The sequence below is a fragment of the Pongo abelii genome, chromosome 15, assembly GCF_028885655.2.
Source record: "Pongo abelii isolate AG06213 chromosome 15, NHGRI_mPonAbe1-v2.0_pri, whole genome shotgun sequence".
Lineage (NCBI taxonomy): Eukaryota > Metazoa > Chordata > Mammalia > Primates > Hominidae > Pongo > Pongo abelii.
The window spans coordinates 78,766,740-78,784,224 of record NC_072000.2 but is presented as its reverse complement, the minus strand read 5'-3'; the positions used below and the strand labels follow the sequence as shown (position 1 = coordinate 78,784,224).

General features: G+C 53.4%; 1 protein-coding gene across 3 annotated transcripts in view; it reads left to right on the top strand.

Annotated features, from left to right (window-relative positions):
* LTBP2 (latent transforming growth factor beta binding protein 2) overlaps window positions 1-17,485 on the top strand; it is a 111,688-nt gene that overhangs the window by 82,569 nt on the left and 11,634 nt on the right. For all 3 annotated transcript variants that reach the window (XM_024231947.3, XM_024231946.3, XM_063715636.1), the window contains exons 12-18: window positions 179-394; window positions 1,507-1,526; window positions 2,765-2,804; window positions 3,654-3,755; window positions 5,959-6,087; window positions 6,846-6,974; window positions 11,942-12,061. In XM_024231947.3, the coding sequence (XP_024087715.3) occupies window positions 179-394; window positions 1,507-1,526; window positions 2,765-2,804; window positions 3,654-3,755; window positions 5,959-6,087; window positions 6,846-6,974; window positions 11,942-12,061 (756 nt within the window). The remainder of the gene's footprint in view (window positions 1-178; window positions 395-1,506; window positions 1,527-2,764; window positions 2,805-3,653; window positions 3,756-5,958; window positions 6,088-6,845; window positions 6,975-11,941; window positions 12,062-17,485) is intronic.

The window sequence follows — 17,485 nt, the reverse complement described above, 5'->3', positions numbered from 1 at the left end:
TCCCTCAATCTGGAAGACAAGTAGTCTTCCCTGCCTGCTCACGTGCTTATCCTAACCTGGGGCTCCCTCCCTCCTTGCTGCCACAATTGCCATGTCTCCCAAAGGGAGGAAAAGGAAGGCCCTGGTTTCCTGCAGGAACAGCACCTCTCAGTTTGTCCTCCGGCTGTTGGCTTTGCAGAGGCCTTCAGAGAGATCTGCCCTGCTGGCCACGGCTACACCTACGCGAGCTCCGACATCCGCCTGTCCATGAGGAAAGCCGAGGAGGAGGAACTGGCAAGGCCCCCAAGGGAGCAAGGGCAGAGGAGCAGCGGGGCACTGCCCGGGCCAGCAGAGAGGCAGCCCCTCCGGGTCGTCACGGACACCTGGCTCGAGGCCGGGACCATCCCTGACAAGGGTATCTGAGCTGAGGGAGATGCCTGAGGGATTTTCCTTTCCCCTAAGTTTCCAGCACCTCAGAGAAGTGTGGGTGTTAATCCTGGGTCCCTGGGCATCCCATCTCTGTGGCATTAGGAAAGGGAGCTTGGAGCGGCAGCACCCAACCCTGGCAGCCTTCTCTCATGGCCTGGCCCCACCCACTTCCTCTTCCATATGGGGTCAAGAGGTGCCCACGCCCCAGGGAGTTGCTTGTGGAGGTGGGAAAGATCAGCCGCAGCCCGACCCCAGCGATCAGGCCTCCATCTCCTGCCCTCTGGCCATGCAGCTTCTGGGGCCAGTGCTTGCTGCAGGCCTGAATAACTGGCAGGTGGGTCCTGGGGACCTGCATGCCAGACCCCTGGCCCGGCCTTGGAGTCAGAGTGCTAACTCCAGCTCAACGGCCTTGGACCCTGGGGCACGGGGCTGGAGGGAGGCTGGGTATGAGGCTCTCCTTGCAAGTGCCCTGAAGTCCATGGAGAAGTCATGCCCGGGTGACTGGTAACGCTGAGTGCAGGAGGCCTGGAACATCATAGCGCCAGCAAACTATATGATTGGTCAAATTGCTCTAGGAATCTGGAATAGCCAGGGGAGTGAGGACAGAGCCCCAGTTGTTGTGGACACAGGACACTGGCCAAGCCAGGAGCAACTCTACTCCTTCCTCAAACTGTTCCCCTGGCCCAAAGCCCAGGGCAGGGGGCTGCATGACCCAGCCTGGCTGGGAGGCATGGGAGGGAGGAGGTAGCAGTGCACGGAGGTGACTCCAGAGTGGATGGGGAGGACAGGCCCAGGAGCAGGTGGGACTCCTGTCACCCGAGGCCTTATAGGAAAGCAGGGGCTTCCGCTTACCAAGTGAGAGGCTGCACTAAGCTATCTTCAGGCCCTCCAGACCTGGGGTTCTGGAATTTTGTGGTGGCCAGTCCCTACAGGGGTGATGGGGCAGAGGCAGGTAAGAAGAGTCCATGTTTTCTGTGCTGCTGACCCTGCTGGGGACGTGGTCTGGGGCACAGACTGTGAAGCCGCCCAGGTGGCGGTGAGGGGAGGAGGCAGCCAGACCCTCCTCCCTGAGCTCACGCTGTTACCTTTCCCTTCCAGGTGACTCTCAGGCTGGCCAGGTGAGTGCGTCCTCCCACTAGGGGGCCGGGCAAGCATGGCAGAGAGCAGGACCTGGTAGCAGCTCAGGCCCCAGGGCAGTGTCTCATGAGGGAGGAGAGGGAGAAAGATGGAGTATCTATTGGATTTGACTTGAAGAGATGACCAAGTGGGAGGATTGATCCAAAGACCCAGTTTTACCCTAAAGGAAGTGATAACAACAGCTCCTGTTTACGGAGCAGCCATTGTGCAAGCATTTTCCCATTTGGGATGGGCTGGGGTCCCTTCAGAAAGGAAGTAGGAACATGTCCTGTTAGGCCTGGCTGTCACTCAAGCTTTAAGCATTGCAGATGAGGTGTGGAGCTGCTTCCAGTTCATTCTGGGTCTGGCACTTTCTGCGCCGGTTTAGTTGAACCTCCAGGTCCCTCTGGGAGCGGTGTACGGGGAAGTGTGGGCACAGCTGTGAACAGCCTCAAACCACCTCACGGAGAAAGGCGCATCCAACTCCCTTCCCTGTGCCCAAGATTCCCCTGGGAAAACCTGGGTGTCCTCCCAGGAAAACATTCCAGAAGAGGGGATCTGCTTCTTCCCTCATCAGCCTCAGTCCCTACTCTGTTCCCTGCCCCTCCAGCCTGCATACCTGACTGTTCCCAAATACAGTTTCTTCCGGGGGGCTTGTTCTATCCCTGGGCCACCATATGATGTCCCCCCAGGCCAAAGCTCTAACTCTGGTCCCCACAGATGCAGCCAGCCTCCAGGGCCTTTTTCACCCTCTGCCCGCTCTTCTCCTGTTAAGTCCCCACCTCTCAGCAACTTCTGTCCACTGGCTGTGTTGAGGGACACCAGGTGTAACCTGCGGTCCCGGCTTCCCCACTCTGGCCCTGTGGCTCCAGGCACTCTAGTGAACCTCCGGAGCTTGAGCTTCTGTTACTGTGTTGAGATGCGAGGATTATAGCTGACACCAAACTTACTGATTTTCTACCATGGACCAAACACTGAGCTGGCATAGTATGTACATCAGCTCATTTAATCATTTCAACTTCCCATCATAAGATAGTTGAGAAGGTTAATGAAGTGAGTGGGTACAAAGTGCCTGGAAGAATGCCCAGTATAGAGTAAGAACTCATCAATACCTGGAATGAATGAAAACATGAATGAGCTCCTGGTAGGAAGCCCAGAGGTGGGGGTGAGTGTGATGGAAGGTGGCACATCACAGGGACGACAGAGGAGCCAAAAGTGACCTTCTCCTGTTTCTGTGCAGGTCACCACCAGTGTCACCCATGCACCTGCCTGGGTCACAGGTGAGTCCCTCTTCCTGGCGGCTCCTAGGCAAAAGAGAAGGGAGGGAAAGAGTCCTTAATCAGGAGTGGAGTTACTATGTGTGAGCTGGTTCATGCTCACACACACATCAGAGGAGGGTGAGAAAGACGTGGCCTGTGAATGCTGTTTCTGGGAGCTCTCTGCACACCTAAGGTGCTGTGAAGTCAGCGAGAGACCCCATGACACTTCACAGATAGTTTTCTAGCCACAGAACTCTTTGCAAATTTCATGGCACCACTTAGCACATAAATCAGAACAAAGAGACAGCACTAGCTAAAACAGGTGGTTGGCTGGGTCGCTAGACTCTTTCCCCCAAGAGGCCTTGTCTTGAAACCACTACTTGCCTGTCACTGGTGTTGGGTTCAGACATTGGAAGGCTGAGCTCATGCTTCTTATAAAACGGTAGAAGACACTGATGCCTGTCTTGCGGCCTCTCAAGGCAAATAACATGTTGGTATTGGTGGCAGAGCTCTGTAAACTGTGAAATGCTTTGTAAGCAGAAGGGAAAGAATGTTGAAGTGGGAATTAGGAAACCCAGGTGTCAGCTGTGCCTCCAACAAGCTGGCTGGTCTTGGACAAGTGGCCATTTCTGTAAGCCTCAGTCTCCCGGCCCTGAAATGGAGGATTAGACTGGATGTGCTCCAAGGCCTGTTAGAGCTCTCAGATTCTCTAAGTGGGGCCAGATCAACTTTCAGGAGACTGGAAGTCATGGGAGTGACCCACCCCAGGCTTCATCCTTCGTTCTTGGGAGCCTGAGCACCAGGGAAGAGGGAGGGGCCATGGCCAGCCAAGGGGCCATGACCCCACCTCTTCCCCTCTCTCCTCCGCAGGGAATGCCACAACCCCACCAATGCCTGAACAGGGGATTCCAGAGATACAGGAAGAACAAGTGACCCCCTCCACCGATGTGCTGGTGACCCTGAGCACCCCAGGTAGCTGCAGCCAGACCTCTGGGGCTCCCTGCACCCTGCCCTGTGAGCTGTGTCTGTCCAGAGCCAACTCCAGGGCAGGGGCATGAGTGGAATGCCCCCTCGCCTTTCCAACTAGGTAAAGTCTCCAGCAGGCTCCCAGCTGGGCTCTGCATCCCTGGCCTCATCTTACAAAGAACACAGGGTCCCTCTTGTGAAAACAAGAGCCCTGTCTGGAGCACTGCCCAAGCCCAGAAGGGGGAAGAGAAGGGACACCATGGGAGAGGGAAGCCAGGGGTCTTCCAGGAGAATCTGGGGGTCCCTCTCGAGGAAGGGGAGCATGGGGAGTGAGGGCCGCTGCGGTCCTGGCTCTTCCAGGCTGCTCCCCTGAGTCAGCAGAGTGCCCTGGCAGCGAGCAGCTGCCTGCCCACGGGGAGGGCTGATTTTCGGGAAGGAACATCATTCTATTTCTCAAGGTTGTTTAACCAAGCCTGCATTCCTCTCCCTCCGGTCAGCTACAGTGATGGGGGCGAGAGGCGGGTGTGGGGGCGATCCTGGCAAATCCACCTTGCTCTGGAATGTGCCCTCCTTAAAGGCTCATTGTCTGGGGACTTGGTGCAGGAGAAGCAAGGCGGGTGTTGTTGCCGCTGCTCCCTGTACACGTGTGTGCCCACTCCTGGGGCTCCTGCTCTCTTAACCTCATGACTGGGTCCAGAGACCCAGTCACCTTGTGTTGAGGGTGAGGGTGGTGAAGGGGTTCTGGATTTCCTTCAGCAAAGGGGAAGCCTCTGCGCCTGGTGGAACAGTCCAGAGAATGGGGAGCGGGGGTCCAGCCTTCCCAGGTACACCCCACTGACCTCTCCCGGGACCTCTCTCCTCTGGGCTCAAAGCGATGCTCCAGGGAGCATCCCCTTCTGGCCTCTGCTCAGCAGGCAGAGTGTGCAGAGGAGTGCTGAATTTCTGACAAGGAAAATGGACCTGGAGGAAGGGATGGGAAGCAGGGGGCAGGGGGCAGGCCAAGCTCAGCAGCAGCTCTTGGCATGTGGATGAGTGTCCCCACCGCAACCACCAGCCTCAGCCTTTTGCCCTATCCCCCTTCTCCTCTGCCATTCTGTAACCTCACCCCTCTGGGTAGACATTTAGGACCCAGCTGAAGGCCCCCACAACCCCCAAGGCTGATATAAACTTGGAGCCAGGCCCGGGGAGAGGGTAGCCTTGGGTGCACATTCAATTCAGTACAATCTGGCAGACTGTTAAGCCCCACTGTATATCCACGTACAGACCACTCCTCAACCCATTCCCTTGGGTCTTCAGCTTCTCCCAAGCTATGGGGGCAGGGCAGGGACCCCTGAGCATGTGGGCTTCAGGCAAAGACTTCAGGGTAGACACAAAGGCAAAAGCATCATTCATTCATTCATTCATTTGGCATGTTCTAAGTGCCAGGTACTTTTCTAGTATTAGGGATACCATTCAGAAAGCCAAAGTATCTGCTGTCTACACAGCCTCAGCCCTGAGTCCCAGTGAGTCTGCCTCCAAAGTGTTTCTCAATTCTGCACCTGTCTCCCCACTTCTCACCCCATCACCACCCACCAAGGCAGACCCTCATTTAAATTATTTCAACAGGTTTTAAGGGCCCACTATACCTCCCTTACCAGTTCATCCATCATCTCGTTGCCTGAGTGGCCTTTCTAGGACTGCTCTGACCCACCCCCACCTTTCACGAAATCCCTGTTACAGGCCAGTCTCAATGTGGCTTTCAAGGCTCTGCTCAGTTGACCCCAGCCCACCCCTCCCATTTTCCCCTGGCAGTTTTCCCCAAGCACCTTACTCACCAGGTCTGTCTGTCTGTCCAGGGAAAACTGGGCAGGAGTTGCAGGGAGGGATGGCACTGGGCACTGGGCACTGGGTGTCGGGCCCATTTTCGGGGTGGGGCTAGGATGGAGGGGTTTTGCTGGAAATTTGCTGGAAATATGGGTTACCTATTAGATCGCGGTGAGGGGGATGCCCTACTGTGACCTCCATCCTAGGTAGGGCTCGGGGTGCTGGGCAGAGGTCCCCTAGTGTCTTATGCAAGGCCAAACTGTGCATGGGTATGGGAGGGAGGGCCTGGCTAAGGTTGGCCTTCTGAGGCCCCTAGACCGTGGCCACTGACTGTCCCCACCCCGCTCCACTGCCTTTGTCCAACACCCACCCTGCCATAACCTCTGTTTTGCTCTGTGTCCCACAGGCATTGACAGATGTGCTGCCGGAGCCACCAACGTCTGTGGCCCTGGAACCTGCGTGAACCTCCCAGATGGATACAGATGTGTTTGCAGCCCCGGCTACCGGCTGCACCCCAGCCAGGCCTACTGCACAGGTATTCACCTGGGTGCCCTGGGCTTACTTGGTGGCTGGGGTAGATGGGAGCAGGGGCTAGGAGGCCGAGTTGAGAGTCCAGGAAGAAGCAGAAGGTCCAAGCAGTGCTGGGTGGTTGATGAGTTTAGGAGGAGCACAGTCCCTGTGGACAAAGCTAACTTTAACCTTCAGGGGAAGACCAGTCTCAGTGAGCCCCATCTGATGAGTCTCCAGGATTCCAGGAGCATGGAAGCCAGCCCATTGCATGCATCCTGGCCTGTGCCTGGCAGCCCTCTTCTCTGAGATCAGCCCACCCCTCAAACTGCCCATTTTGTTGCCTGGAGAGCGGACCAAGGACTGCCCCAGTTGCAAATGTCTCCACCAGGGTCATCCCTGGGGGGAGGTCTGAGGCTAAGATAAATCATCAAGTGTGGACCTCATTCCTCCTCCCCCCAATATTTTCAAATAAGGGAGAAATATCTACTGTGGTTTCAAAGGAGAAAGGAATCATGAAGCTACCGGGGGAAGGAGTCAAGGGGCAGAGAGGCGGGGCTGGTAGTCACCCCAGGCTTCTGGTGCCTGAATGGGCCCGCTGGGCTGACTTTATGGCTTCCAGCCTTAGAGATTTTCATCTCCCCAGCCTCCTCCGCTCCCTCACCCCTTCCTTGCCACACAGCACCATCCCCTGCCCAGCCCCTAGTGTGGGCAGGTTGCTGGTAGGTACCCAAAGAACGGCACCACTGGCCCCCCTGACCTCCCTCCCTGCCTCATTCTGGTCAGATGACAACGAGTGTCTGAGGGACCCCTGCAAGGGAAAAGGGCGCTGCATCAACCGCGTGGGGTCCTACTCCTGCTTCTGCTATCCTGGCTACACGTTGGCCACCTCGGGGGCAACACAGGAGTGTCAAGGTAAGCCAAGCCTACCCTTGCCCTTGGCCAGGCCCCACAGTCTTGAGGGGGTGAAAGAGGAACCAGGGGTTCACACCCCCAAACACCATGTTGCAGAGTGGGGAGTGGGCAGCTGAAGGAGTGAAGGAGGAGAGACCAGAACTCCGGCCTGGATCTGGGAGGAGGCTGATTCTATGCCAGTGGCAAGGAGGGGTGGAAATCCAAAAACCCACAATCTCTGCCAAGGCCCTAAGGAATTGTGGGTGGAACCAAGAGTGTCAAAGGGTCAGGAGACATGGCTGGAGATGAGGATTATACACCAGGCCCCCAAACTCCGAGTGACAAGGAGCTGGTTTCATATTAGGGAAGGAGGGAGACCCATGAGGATGCCAGGCTAGGACTATTGGCAGACCAGGGAGTAGGTGTGCCTTTGAACGAGGAGCACAGCTTCCCAGCAGCTTGGAGGCACTTGTAGGGCTTTGAACTTCCCTGGGAAGATGTGGCCCACTGCCAGGGGACCCTTGATAAATACGCTTCCAACGCAAACCCTTTAATGATGCAAAACACCCCACATACATTTTTTTCACATACATTTTTATGATTAAGTTCACAAATAATATAATGCAGCACTTTCTAAGCAACACCTTAAGATTCATAATCCAGTTGTAAATCCTTCACCTCAAGAGGGGCCCTGCCTGTGCTTGGGGCTCATATTGCTGGTTCTGGCCAGACCCCCAGGGAGGCCAGGGAAGCTGTGTACCCTCCTGCTGCCAGGATCCCCTCAGGTTCCAATCCCCCAAGGGTCCAGTCTACAGAAACCAAAGCCATCCAGGTCCAATCACTTGATTATGGAGGGAAAGGAAGTAGAAGGGGCAGACCTGCTAACTTAACAGAGGAGCAGGAGAATCACGGGTAGTGTTCATTGTGCTCTCATGCATTGGCACCACCTATGTGCCAGGCACTGTGCCAAGCTCTGAGGATGCTGAGGTGAGTGAGGTGTGAATGGTGACACTGTAGGATCCAGATGAGGAGCAAGTTGTTCTGTATGAGATTATTCGGGTGCTCAAGATGGAGCAGAATAAAAATAGCTACCATTCATTCATTCATTCATTCATTCATTCATTCATTCATTTATGATGGAGTCTCGCTCTGTCACCCAGGCTGGAGTGCAGTGGCACAATCTCGGCTCACTGTAACCTCTGCCTCCCGGGTTCACGCCATTCTCCTGCCTCAGCCTCCCGAGTAGCTGGGACTACAGGCACCCGCCACCACGCTCGGCTAATTTTTGTATTTTTAATGCAGACAAGGTTTTACCATATTGGCCAGGCTGGTCTCGAACTCCTGACCTTGTGATCCACCCGCCTCGGCCTCCCAAAGTGCTGGGATTACAGGTGTGAGCCACCGCACCTGACCAAGAATAGCTACCATTTAATGAGCACTTAATATATGCTGGCACTGTCCCAAGCATTTTGTTATATGAAGCTCATCATCCCAACTCCATGTTGTGGAAATCCTTAGCCCTGTTTAATAGTTTAGCAAACTGAGGCTCAGAGGTGAATTGAAATACCCAGAGGCCTCATACCTAGTGGTGACAGAGCTAGAAACAGAATCAAATCACTCTCCAAATCAAATAGCTCCAAAGCATGGTTTGCTTCCAAAGACACACTCCCTTATACACAGGGTGTTGGAGCATGAATAGGAATGGAGGGAGCAGAGGGTATTCCAGGTAGAGAGAAGCGTCTCTGCAGAGACCTGAATAGTGAACATTCCCTGGCATGCTCTGGGAATAATCATGAATGCAGTATGACTGGAGCAGGGCTACCTGGAGGAAGAGGCCAGTGTGGGAAATGTCTTGAGTGCCAGGCTGAAGCATTTGGACACTGTCTCACAGGCAGGGGTAGCCAGTAGAAGTCTGTGAGCAGAACGGTGGTGACTGGGTCAGCTGACTTCTGGGGAGCTGACTCAAGGGGCAGGGCTCAGAACAGGCTGGAGGAGCCAGGAGAGAGGCTAAGGGAAGGAGGCTTTTCTGGGCTCCAATGGTCTAGGTGGGTGTTGTGGGCCAGAGGCACTGCTCTTTGCAGACCCAGCCTGGGGAGCTGGCCTGGGATAAGCAGCAGCTGCTGCAGAGAATGGTGTCACCAGGACTGGTGCAGACACAAGTTTCTGCCACGTACCAGCCCAGGTGTCCAAGATGTCTCTGCCAGCCCCATCAGCTGGGGAACAGGGGGTGGGGCTCAAGGCTGGCTGTAAGTACTTCTCCTAGTGGGGCTTGGCTACCACTGGAAGAGCCCTTGTTCAGAAAAACACCCACTTTCTGAAGCTTCCCAGTCTCAAAGTAATATCTCATTACCTCAATGATTTGATATTTATATCGATTTATAGATTAAATAATGTATATAATTAATATAAATCATTATAATTTATATTATCAATAAGATAAATTGTTTACATATTAAATATCTAAGTAAATGTTTACCAGTAAATGTAAGCATCTCTTCATACATTAGCCTGTGGGTTTTCTCATCTGTAAACTGCTGGCTCCCATTTTTGCTCAGTTTTCCGATGGTGGATGCTGCTTTTTCCTGGGGCTCTTTAGGAGTCCGTTATATATTCTAGATTCTTGGCTGGGTTTAGAAATTGCAATGCTCCCATTTTGTCCTCTATCCTTTAAGCTTATCCACATTTCTTGGAACAGAAATCCTTAATTTTGATGTACTGAAATTCACAATTTTGCCTTATTTTTGTGTGTTTTGGGGGCTTTGTTTAAGAAATCCTTCCATATCCTGAAGTCACAAAGATATTCTCCTACACCTTAACTGAGTTCTAGTTTTCCCTTTTATGGTATGCTTTGATTCGTCTGGAGTCCATCTTCGTATGGCTGTTAAGAACCTGGTCTTTCTCTATTCACGTCTCCATTTTTCTCCATGGAGTGAGGGAGTTTTCCAGTACCATCTATCAGACAGTCGTCCTGACCTCAGGGGATAATGAGTTCTTCATCCAGTTCCCACATATGGCTCTGTCTAGGAGTTCCCTTCTCTCTTCCATTGGGATTAGAGCTTCTCACAGTGAACACCAGTTATTCCAGAATTGCCTGAAGAGCTATAACAACGTGGGTTCCTGGGCCCACCAGTACGGCAGCATCAGAATCTCTGGCTGTGGGCCTAGGAGTGTGCATTTCCCACCTTCTGGCACAGACTTTGCTGTGCACTGGAGTTTTATGAAGTATTGCTCAAGTGAAGACACTGTCCTTGAGCAAATGGTTATTATTCAATTCCTTCAGTAAGCACTTATTGGGGTTCTGTGCTGGGCACTGGAGATGCTGAGACAATAAGGCATGTTCCCATTAGTCAGGGAGAAGCAAGTAAATGAACAGGTACACTGAGAGCTGGGCCCTCAGGGGACGCTGGGTTGGAGATAAGTGGGAGGCAGTCACGCTGGTGTGTAGGAAGCTGTTCCAGGCAAGGGGACAGTGTGGGCAGAGGCTCAGGAACAGGTCCTGAGGTTAGGTGAGGGTAGGAGAGGTGCGGGCGGCAGGAAACAGATGAGAAGCAGGCTGGGGCCGGTCATGCAAGATCTCACATGCCAGGCTTGAGGAGCTGGGATTTTATGGGGTTTAACACTAGGATAATAATAGCTAACATTTCTGCAGTGCTTACCTTATGCCAGGTGAGCACAGTGCTCAACCCCTCACCTGGATTATTGTATTTAATCTGCACAAGGACTCTGTGAAGTGTTTGTATCAGTCCCAGTTTAAGGGGGAGAGTGGGAAGGTGAGGCCTTGATTAATTTGACTGTGGGGACAGGGGATGGGGACCCACAGGACCCAGAGGTGATGCATTAAACCATCTTTGAAGTGGGGGCAGGGATTTGCTGGCCATCATGAGGAAAGAGACTCCAGGCGGAAGCATTTGTGTGAACAAAGGCTTGGAGGTTGGACCACTGATATCCACAATAGCTGAGGCTATACCAAGGGACTTGTGTGAATTAGCAAATACAGCAGAGCTGGGCCAGGTGGCAAAGGCCTTGTGAGCCAGGCTGCAAACAGAACTGGAGGTAGCAGGGGTCTCTGGTAGGAGTTTAAGCAGGGGAGGGGCGTGAGTGGGGTTGGGCTTTAGAGCCATGATGGGACACCAATATACTTTGGAAAAATGACAGAAACCACACCCTACAGATCCATGGTTACCTAAAACGTGATCCCTCACTGGCTGCTTGGTTCCTAACCTTTATGAAGGTCCTTAGGAAGGACTCCAGGAGGCCAGGCGCAGTGGTTCATGCCTATAATCCCAGCACTTTGGGAGGCCGAGGAGTCTGGATCACTTGAGGTCAGGAGTTCAAGACCAGGCTGGTCAACATAGTAAAACCTCATCTCTACTAAAAACACAAAAAAATTAGCCGGGCGTGGTAGCGGGCACCCGTAATCCCAGCTACTCGGGAGGCTGAGGCAGGAGAATCGCTTGAACCAGGGAGGCAGAGGTTGCAGTGAGCCGGAGGTTGCAGTGAGTCAAGATGGCGCCATTGCACTCCAGCCTGGGCAACAAGAGCGAAACTCCGTCTCAATAAATAAATAAAGGAAGGAAGGAAGGAAAGAAGGACTCCAGGAGCAGACCCAAAGGGGATATAGTGGGGCCAGGAGCGGGGTGGGAGTCCTTTTGGCCTCTGCAGGTTATACCGTATGGACTGCTACCCCACCTCCAGACCAGCCCTTGCATGAGGGTGAGGAAACAGTTGTAAGGATCCCCATGGGTCCCCAGAGTAGACTCCCCTGAGAGAAAGGAACTCAGGTTTATCAGGGGCCTGAGCTAGATCATTTCAGACCTGGCCCAGGAGCCCCTCCAGGCAATTGTGGCTGCAGCAAGCATGCCTTCCCTGCCCAGGCCTCAGCGTGGCATCCTTTGTCCTTGGCCTCTAGAAGGAATGCTCCAGGACCCCGCCCCCTCTACCATCCTCCAGGACTGGCTGTGACTCAGGGCTTTTCTGTGTGTTCACAGATATCAATGAGTGTGAGCAGCCAGGGGTGTGCAGCGGGGGGCAGTGCACCAACACCGAGGGCTCATACCACTGCGAGTGTGATCAGGGCTACATCATGGTCAGGAAAGGACACTGCCAAGGTAAGGAATGGGAAGGAGGGAGGCGCCCTGCCACCCCACCACCCACCTGTCCCTCCCCACGCACTGCCCACCACCAACACGCCTTCTAGCTTGTCCCTGCCCCGGCCCGTTGATGCTGAGCCCACGTCTATGGACAGAGACACCTATGAGAATTCCTGAGCCCTTCCATCCCCTCAGTGACTTTCTGGCATCCTGTCTGCCACCTGCAGCAGGGGAGCACGAACAACTTTATCCACATGACACCTTAGGAACATCTCCTCTGTAACCTCTGCCCTCTTGCCTTGAAAAATGTGCTCTCCTCATGGGGCAGAGGAAGAGTCGGTGTGTCTGGGAGTGTCAGCCTTCTTATTAAGCTTGTTAGATTGTGAGCTCCTGAGGGCTGGGCCATATCTTTAGATGGCCCATACATGGACACCTGATAAGCACCCAATAAATGCTAGAGGAAGGAAGGAAGGAAGGGAGGGAGGGAGGGAGGGAGGGAGGGATCCCAGATCCTTCTGTCTTTCCCAGACCCAGCCAAAAGGCGCTGTGACATTGCTAACTGGTCTCCTCACAGACCCTTGCCTGTCTCGTGCCAGCTTTGAAGACCCCTGGCAGCTCTGCTGCCACCACGTCCCTGTCAGGCTGGGGTGTCACAGGCTTATAGGAGTCCCAGGGCATTTGCTCTCGAGACTGGCTGGGACAGGAAGAAATGAGGGTAAATCCAGGCGCAGTCCAAGAAGAACCTGGCCCTGGGTCTGAGCTTAGGCTGAGACTCCTCCCAGCCTCCAGGTTTCCCTGGCTGGGACTTGTCTGCTTTCAGAAGGGCCTGGAAGTCAGAGAAGAGCTTGTGTACTTTGTGAAAGGACAGCCTCTCTTCCCAATGCCACTACCGTGGAAGCAAAGTCCAGAGAAGCAAAGGGGAGAGGTTGCGGCAGGTGCAGGACAGACAGCTCTGCCTTCAGCCCCAGTGTGTCACCTCCCAATACCTCCCTCTTGGTCCTCCCCCTTTAAAACTCAGGCCTACCCATAACCAAAGCCGGAACCTACCTGCCTTGTCCTCCTTAGCACGATGGAGATAAGACAGCCTGGCATCTTCAGGAGAAAGGAGAATGATGGCACCCACCACTGACAGGTGCTTCCTTTGTCCCAGGTGTCTGGGTTAGGTCCTCGATAGATTACCTCATTTAAGCAACACAATGATGCTGTGAATTTAACATTAGACTTTATCAAAAAGAAAAGTAAAATGAGAGGAAATGAACCAAGAAAATACCAGAACATTAAAAACATCAGGTTTAGACTGGGCGTGGTGGCTCACACCTGTAATCCCAGCACTTTGGGAGGCCGAGGCAGGTGGGTCACTGGAGATCAGCAGTTCAAGACTAGCCTGGCCAACATGGTGAAACCCCGTCTCTACTAAAAATACAAAAATTAGCACATGCCTGTAATCCTACTCACTTGCGAGGCTGAGGCAGGAGAATCACTTGAACCCAGGACGTGGAGGTTGCAGTGAGCCGAGATTGCGCCACTGCACTCCAGCCTGGGCAATAGAGTGAGACTGTGTCTCAAAAAAAAAAAAAAAAAAGAAAAAAAAACCCATCAGATTTATATTAACCAGTCTGTGTTAAGGGCACAGGCTCTGGTGCAGACAGGCTTGGGTTTGGCCTTTGACGCGATGTCTGGAAATGGAACTGTAATGCCCATCTCAGAGATGTTTATGAGCACCGGATAAGCTAATGTATACAAAGTGCTAGGTACTGTCTGGCATATACAGACGCTGAATAAGTAGAGGGAAACGTTACTGTCAGAGGGTAGTTCTTTTTCATGTCCAGGCTCCCCCATACCCCAGCCCTCTCCTTCCCTTCCCAAGGAAAGGTTCTAGACACACACCACATCTGGGAGGTCAGGCAGAGTTCCTGGCCCAGGGCAGACACTCCGAGTCTGTTGAAAGGAAGAATGATGTAGCCCGCACACTTCTCCAGGTTTCCACTGGTAACCACAAGCCCGGCCCATCACCCTGGGAGCCCAGTCAATTTCCTCGCCCTCTTTCTTCTTTCTCCAACTCAGAAACCACTCTCTCCACTGAAACTGAAAGTCTCTGGTGAAAGGCTGAGTGGTCTGGACAGAGGCCCGTCCAGCAGTCTCAACAGCATTTCCGTCGTACCGGGACTCCAGGTTCCCACAGACAGGGGATAGACTTCCCTGCAGACTGCCAGGGCCTTTGGTGTCGCCCAGCCATAACCAAGGTCACCTGAGCTTCTGGTCCCTGCCTGAGTGCCTTCCCCACCCCCACCCCATGCTCTCACAAGCATCAGAGGTGAATGCCTTTATATTTCCTCATCCAAAGGCTGATCTGTGGTTAGAGAAGCTCCAGGATTCTCCCAGCGAACCGACAGAAGCTTGGCAAGCTGGTCTCTGGAGTCATTGTTGCCATGGGCCCTTTGGGGTCTCTTCAGCAGCCTTATACCAAAAAGATGAAGGGTGAAGTTTGAGGCATACTCTCCCACTCTTTGGTCAGCAAACATTTGTTGAGCACCAGCTGTGTTGGCCATGGGCTGGGAACACAGGAAGAAGACAGATGGCTCCTGGCTTCAAAGACAGAATATTAAATAAAACCCTCCAAAACACACCGTAATCTCAGATTAACATTCATACCCTAGGCCAGGCAGAAAAACTGGAATATTTCTGCATCCAGTGACTAGTTCCAGTCTAGGCACCAAGATGCTGGTGGGACAGCCTCAGGGTAGCTGGTGATAGAATCTGCTTCATTCAGAATCTTCCTCTGGCTCCTTTGGATTGGCTTGGCTAATGGTTCAGTTATATTCACTTCCACCCAGGAGAGCCCTTCCCTGGCTTGGGTGGAGAATGAGGGGCTGCTTTCATCATCTGGCCTCCCCATCCCATTCACGTGTGATAATCACTGGCTGGGGCTCTGGTCTGAGGAAGGAAGCCAGCAGTGGCATGCCAAGATAGACAAGGTTATGCTGCGTTAACAAACAACCCCTATCTTATTGACATAGCAGCCAAGTTTGTTTGTTTGTTTGTTTGTTTATTTTGAGACAGAGTTCTGTCACCCAGGCTGGAGTGCAGTGGCGTGATCTTGGCTCACTGCAACCTCCTCCCCCACTGGGTTCAAGCGATTCTCCTGCCTCAGCCTCCCGAGTGGCTGGGACTACAGGTGCCTGCCACCACACCTGGCTAATTTTTGTATTTTTAGTAGAGATGGGGTTTCACCATTTTGGCCAGGCTGGTCTTGAACTCCTGACCTCAGATGATCCACCTGTCTTGGCCTCCCAAAGTGCTGAGATTACAGGCGCAAGCCACCATGCCCAGCAGCAGCCAAGTTTCTATCTCATCAGTGCCACATGTCCATCAAGGGTCAGCTGGGGGCTCTGCCCCATGTTTCCTCATTGGAGATGTAGGCTAAAGGAATAGCCAGTCTCTGTGGAAGAATAAAAGAGCACTCTGGAGGGTTGCACAAATTAAATGATTTGGTCCATAAATTATCCGTATCATACCCACTCACAGTTCATTGGCCCTCACTAGTCTCATGGTGCCACCCAACCACTAGGACACTAGGAGGCACCAGATTACCATGGTGCAGAAAGTGGAGAGCTGGAATGCCACGTGCGTGGCATTCCAGCATTAAGACACTATGCACACCACCTCCAAGAGATGTGCCCAGCATGTTTGGGGCAGGACAGACTTCAGGGCCCTTTGCTCCTGGCAAACCTTATCTCCTTCTCACAATGCCTGATCCCTGCAGGAAAGGTCCAAAGACTTCATTTTTCCTGGCATGGATTTAGGAGGAGCTTTGCCTCAATCTTGTTCTCTTCATCTGGAAGAGATCATCTGGCATCCCTGAAACAGGGATTGCTGCTCATTCTCAGTGGCTTTGCCCATCCTCCTTCAAGTACCTCGGCCGAGGCCAACAGGTCATGGCACTGGCCTCTGTCTCTTGGGTGGCCAAAGTTAGTCACCTTAGATCCTTCATTTTATCCATCTCTGTCTTTACAGAAGCCCTTAGAATAGTTAAGGCTGGTGTCACCACAACTCAAGTAGGGGCCGGGGCACCCCCAGCCCCTACTTGTGGCTACCCTCTTGCCAGAGATGAGCCTTATCTCAGTGTCCCCAAGATTATATGGGAGTTGTGGGACTCTCCTTGCAGAGACCCACCTGAAAAACCACCTGCCCTGTGGCGATATCCCCGTCTTCTGGACCCTCAGGCAGAAGCTTTAGGCTTGAGAGGGTCCCAGTCCTCTGGGACAGAGGGCTTCGATGTGTCCTGACTTCTGGAAACCAAACAACCTCAGAAAGGACTCACTTTCACCCTCCACTTTAGGGTCCATGTCCTCTCCTCTCCATGTCCAGCAGCAGTGACAGCTGCTGGCTTTAGTCCCTCTGCAGAAAGCCTGTGTTCAGACCCTAGGCCTGCCTCCCATACTTCCTCCATAGGTGCTGAGTAGGTCTTCCTCTTGGGCAGTAGGGCCTCTAAATCTGCGTAAGCTGGTGGACTTCCTCTAGGAGAGTGACAATTACCCATTTAGGAAGAAGAACCCCTCCTCTTTCCTTGGCCAGTGGACCTGTTGTGAAGAGTGGGCCAGAGCCTTGATATGGGGTCAGAGGGGCATAATGTCCTCTTGCAGTGCTGACTCAGAGTTCAGTCCCTGTGACAGGACCTCCCTCACTCAGTCCAGGTCCCCTGGGTGCCTTGATGATGAAGCCCACGATATGCCAGGTTACATGGGGGAAGAGCCCTCTCCTCGGCTCCGGGGAGAACTAGCTCCCTCCTCTTCCTGTTGCCACTCTCCCTTCCTGGGTCCCCTCGTCCCCTGGGTGTCCAGTTGGTGTCCAGGCTTACCCCTTCTGGCTGACTTTCCTGGATCTCACCAGAGTGGGTGCCAGGATCCCTACGTGATTCTTGGCTGGAAGAAATGTCTGACAGCTCTCCAGCAGAGAAGCTTTGCCAGCTCTACCCTACAGTCTGCACTCAGCCTCAGAGCTGGTCTTGGCCATATCCAAGATTGGGGGTTCCTCCATGGTCCTCATTTCCTGGTGCAAGGAAGCCCAAGTTGCCTTCACTGCCCCTCTGATGATCTGCTCTGGAGCCTCTGGCAATCCAGTTAGCTGCTGTGCCAAGCACATCCCAGTAATGGTCACTGCTTATAAAGGATTAAGAATTCACCAGGGGAGAGATGAAAGCCCATCCCAAACAGCCCAGCTCACAAAGTGGAGCCTCTGACCCTCCCACAGCTGGTGGTAACCATAGCCTACTGCGCCCACCCAGGAAGTCTCCCTTTCTAATTTTTAAGTTCTTCCATCTCCCTCTTTTGTCCCAGACAGTGGGTGAGAGGTGGAGTTGGGAACACAGGGCAGCTCTCATTCTTTCCTAGTTTCCCTCTGTCCATCCCTCTCCCCAACCAAAGGCAGGGACAAGGATTTGCT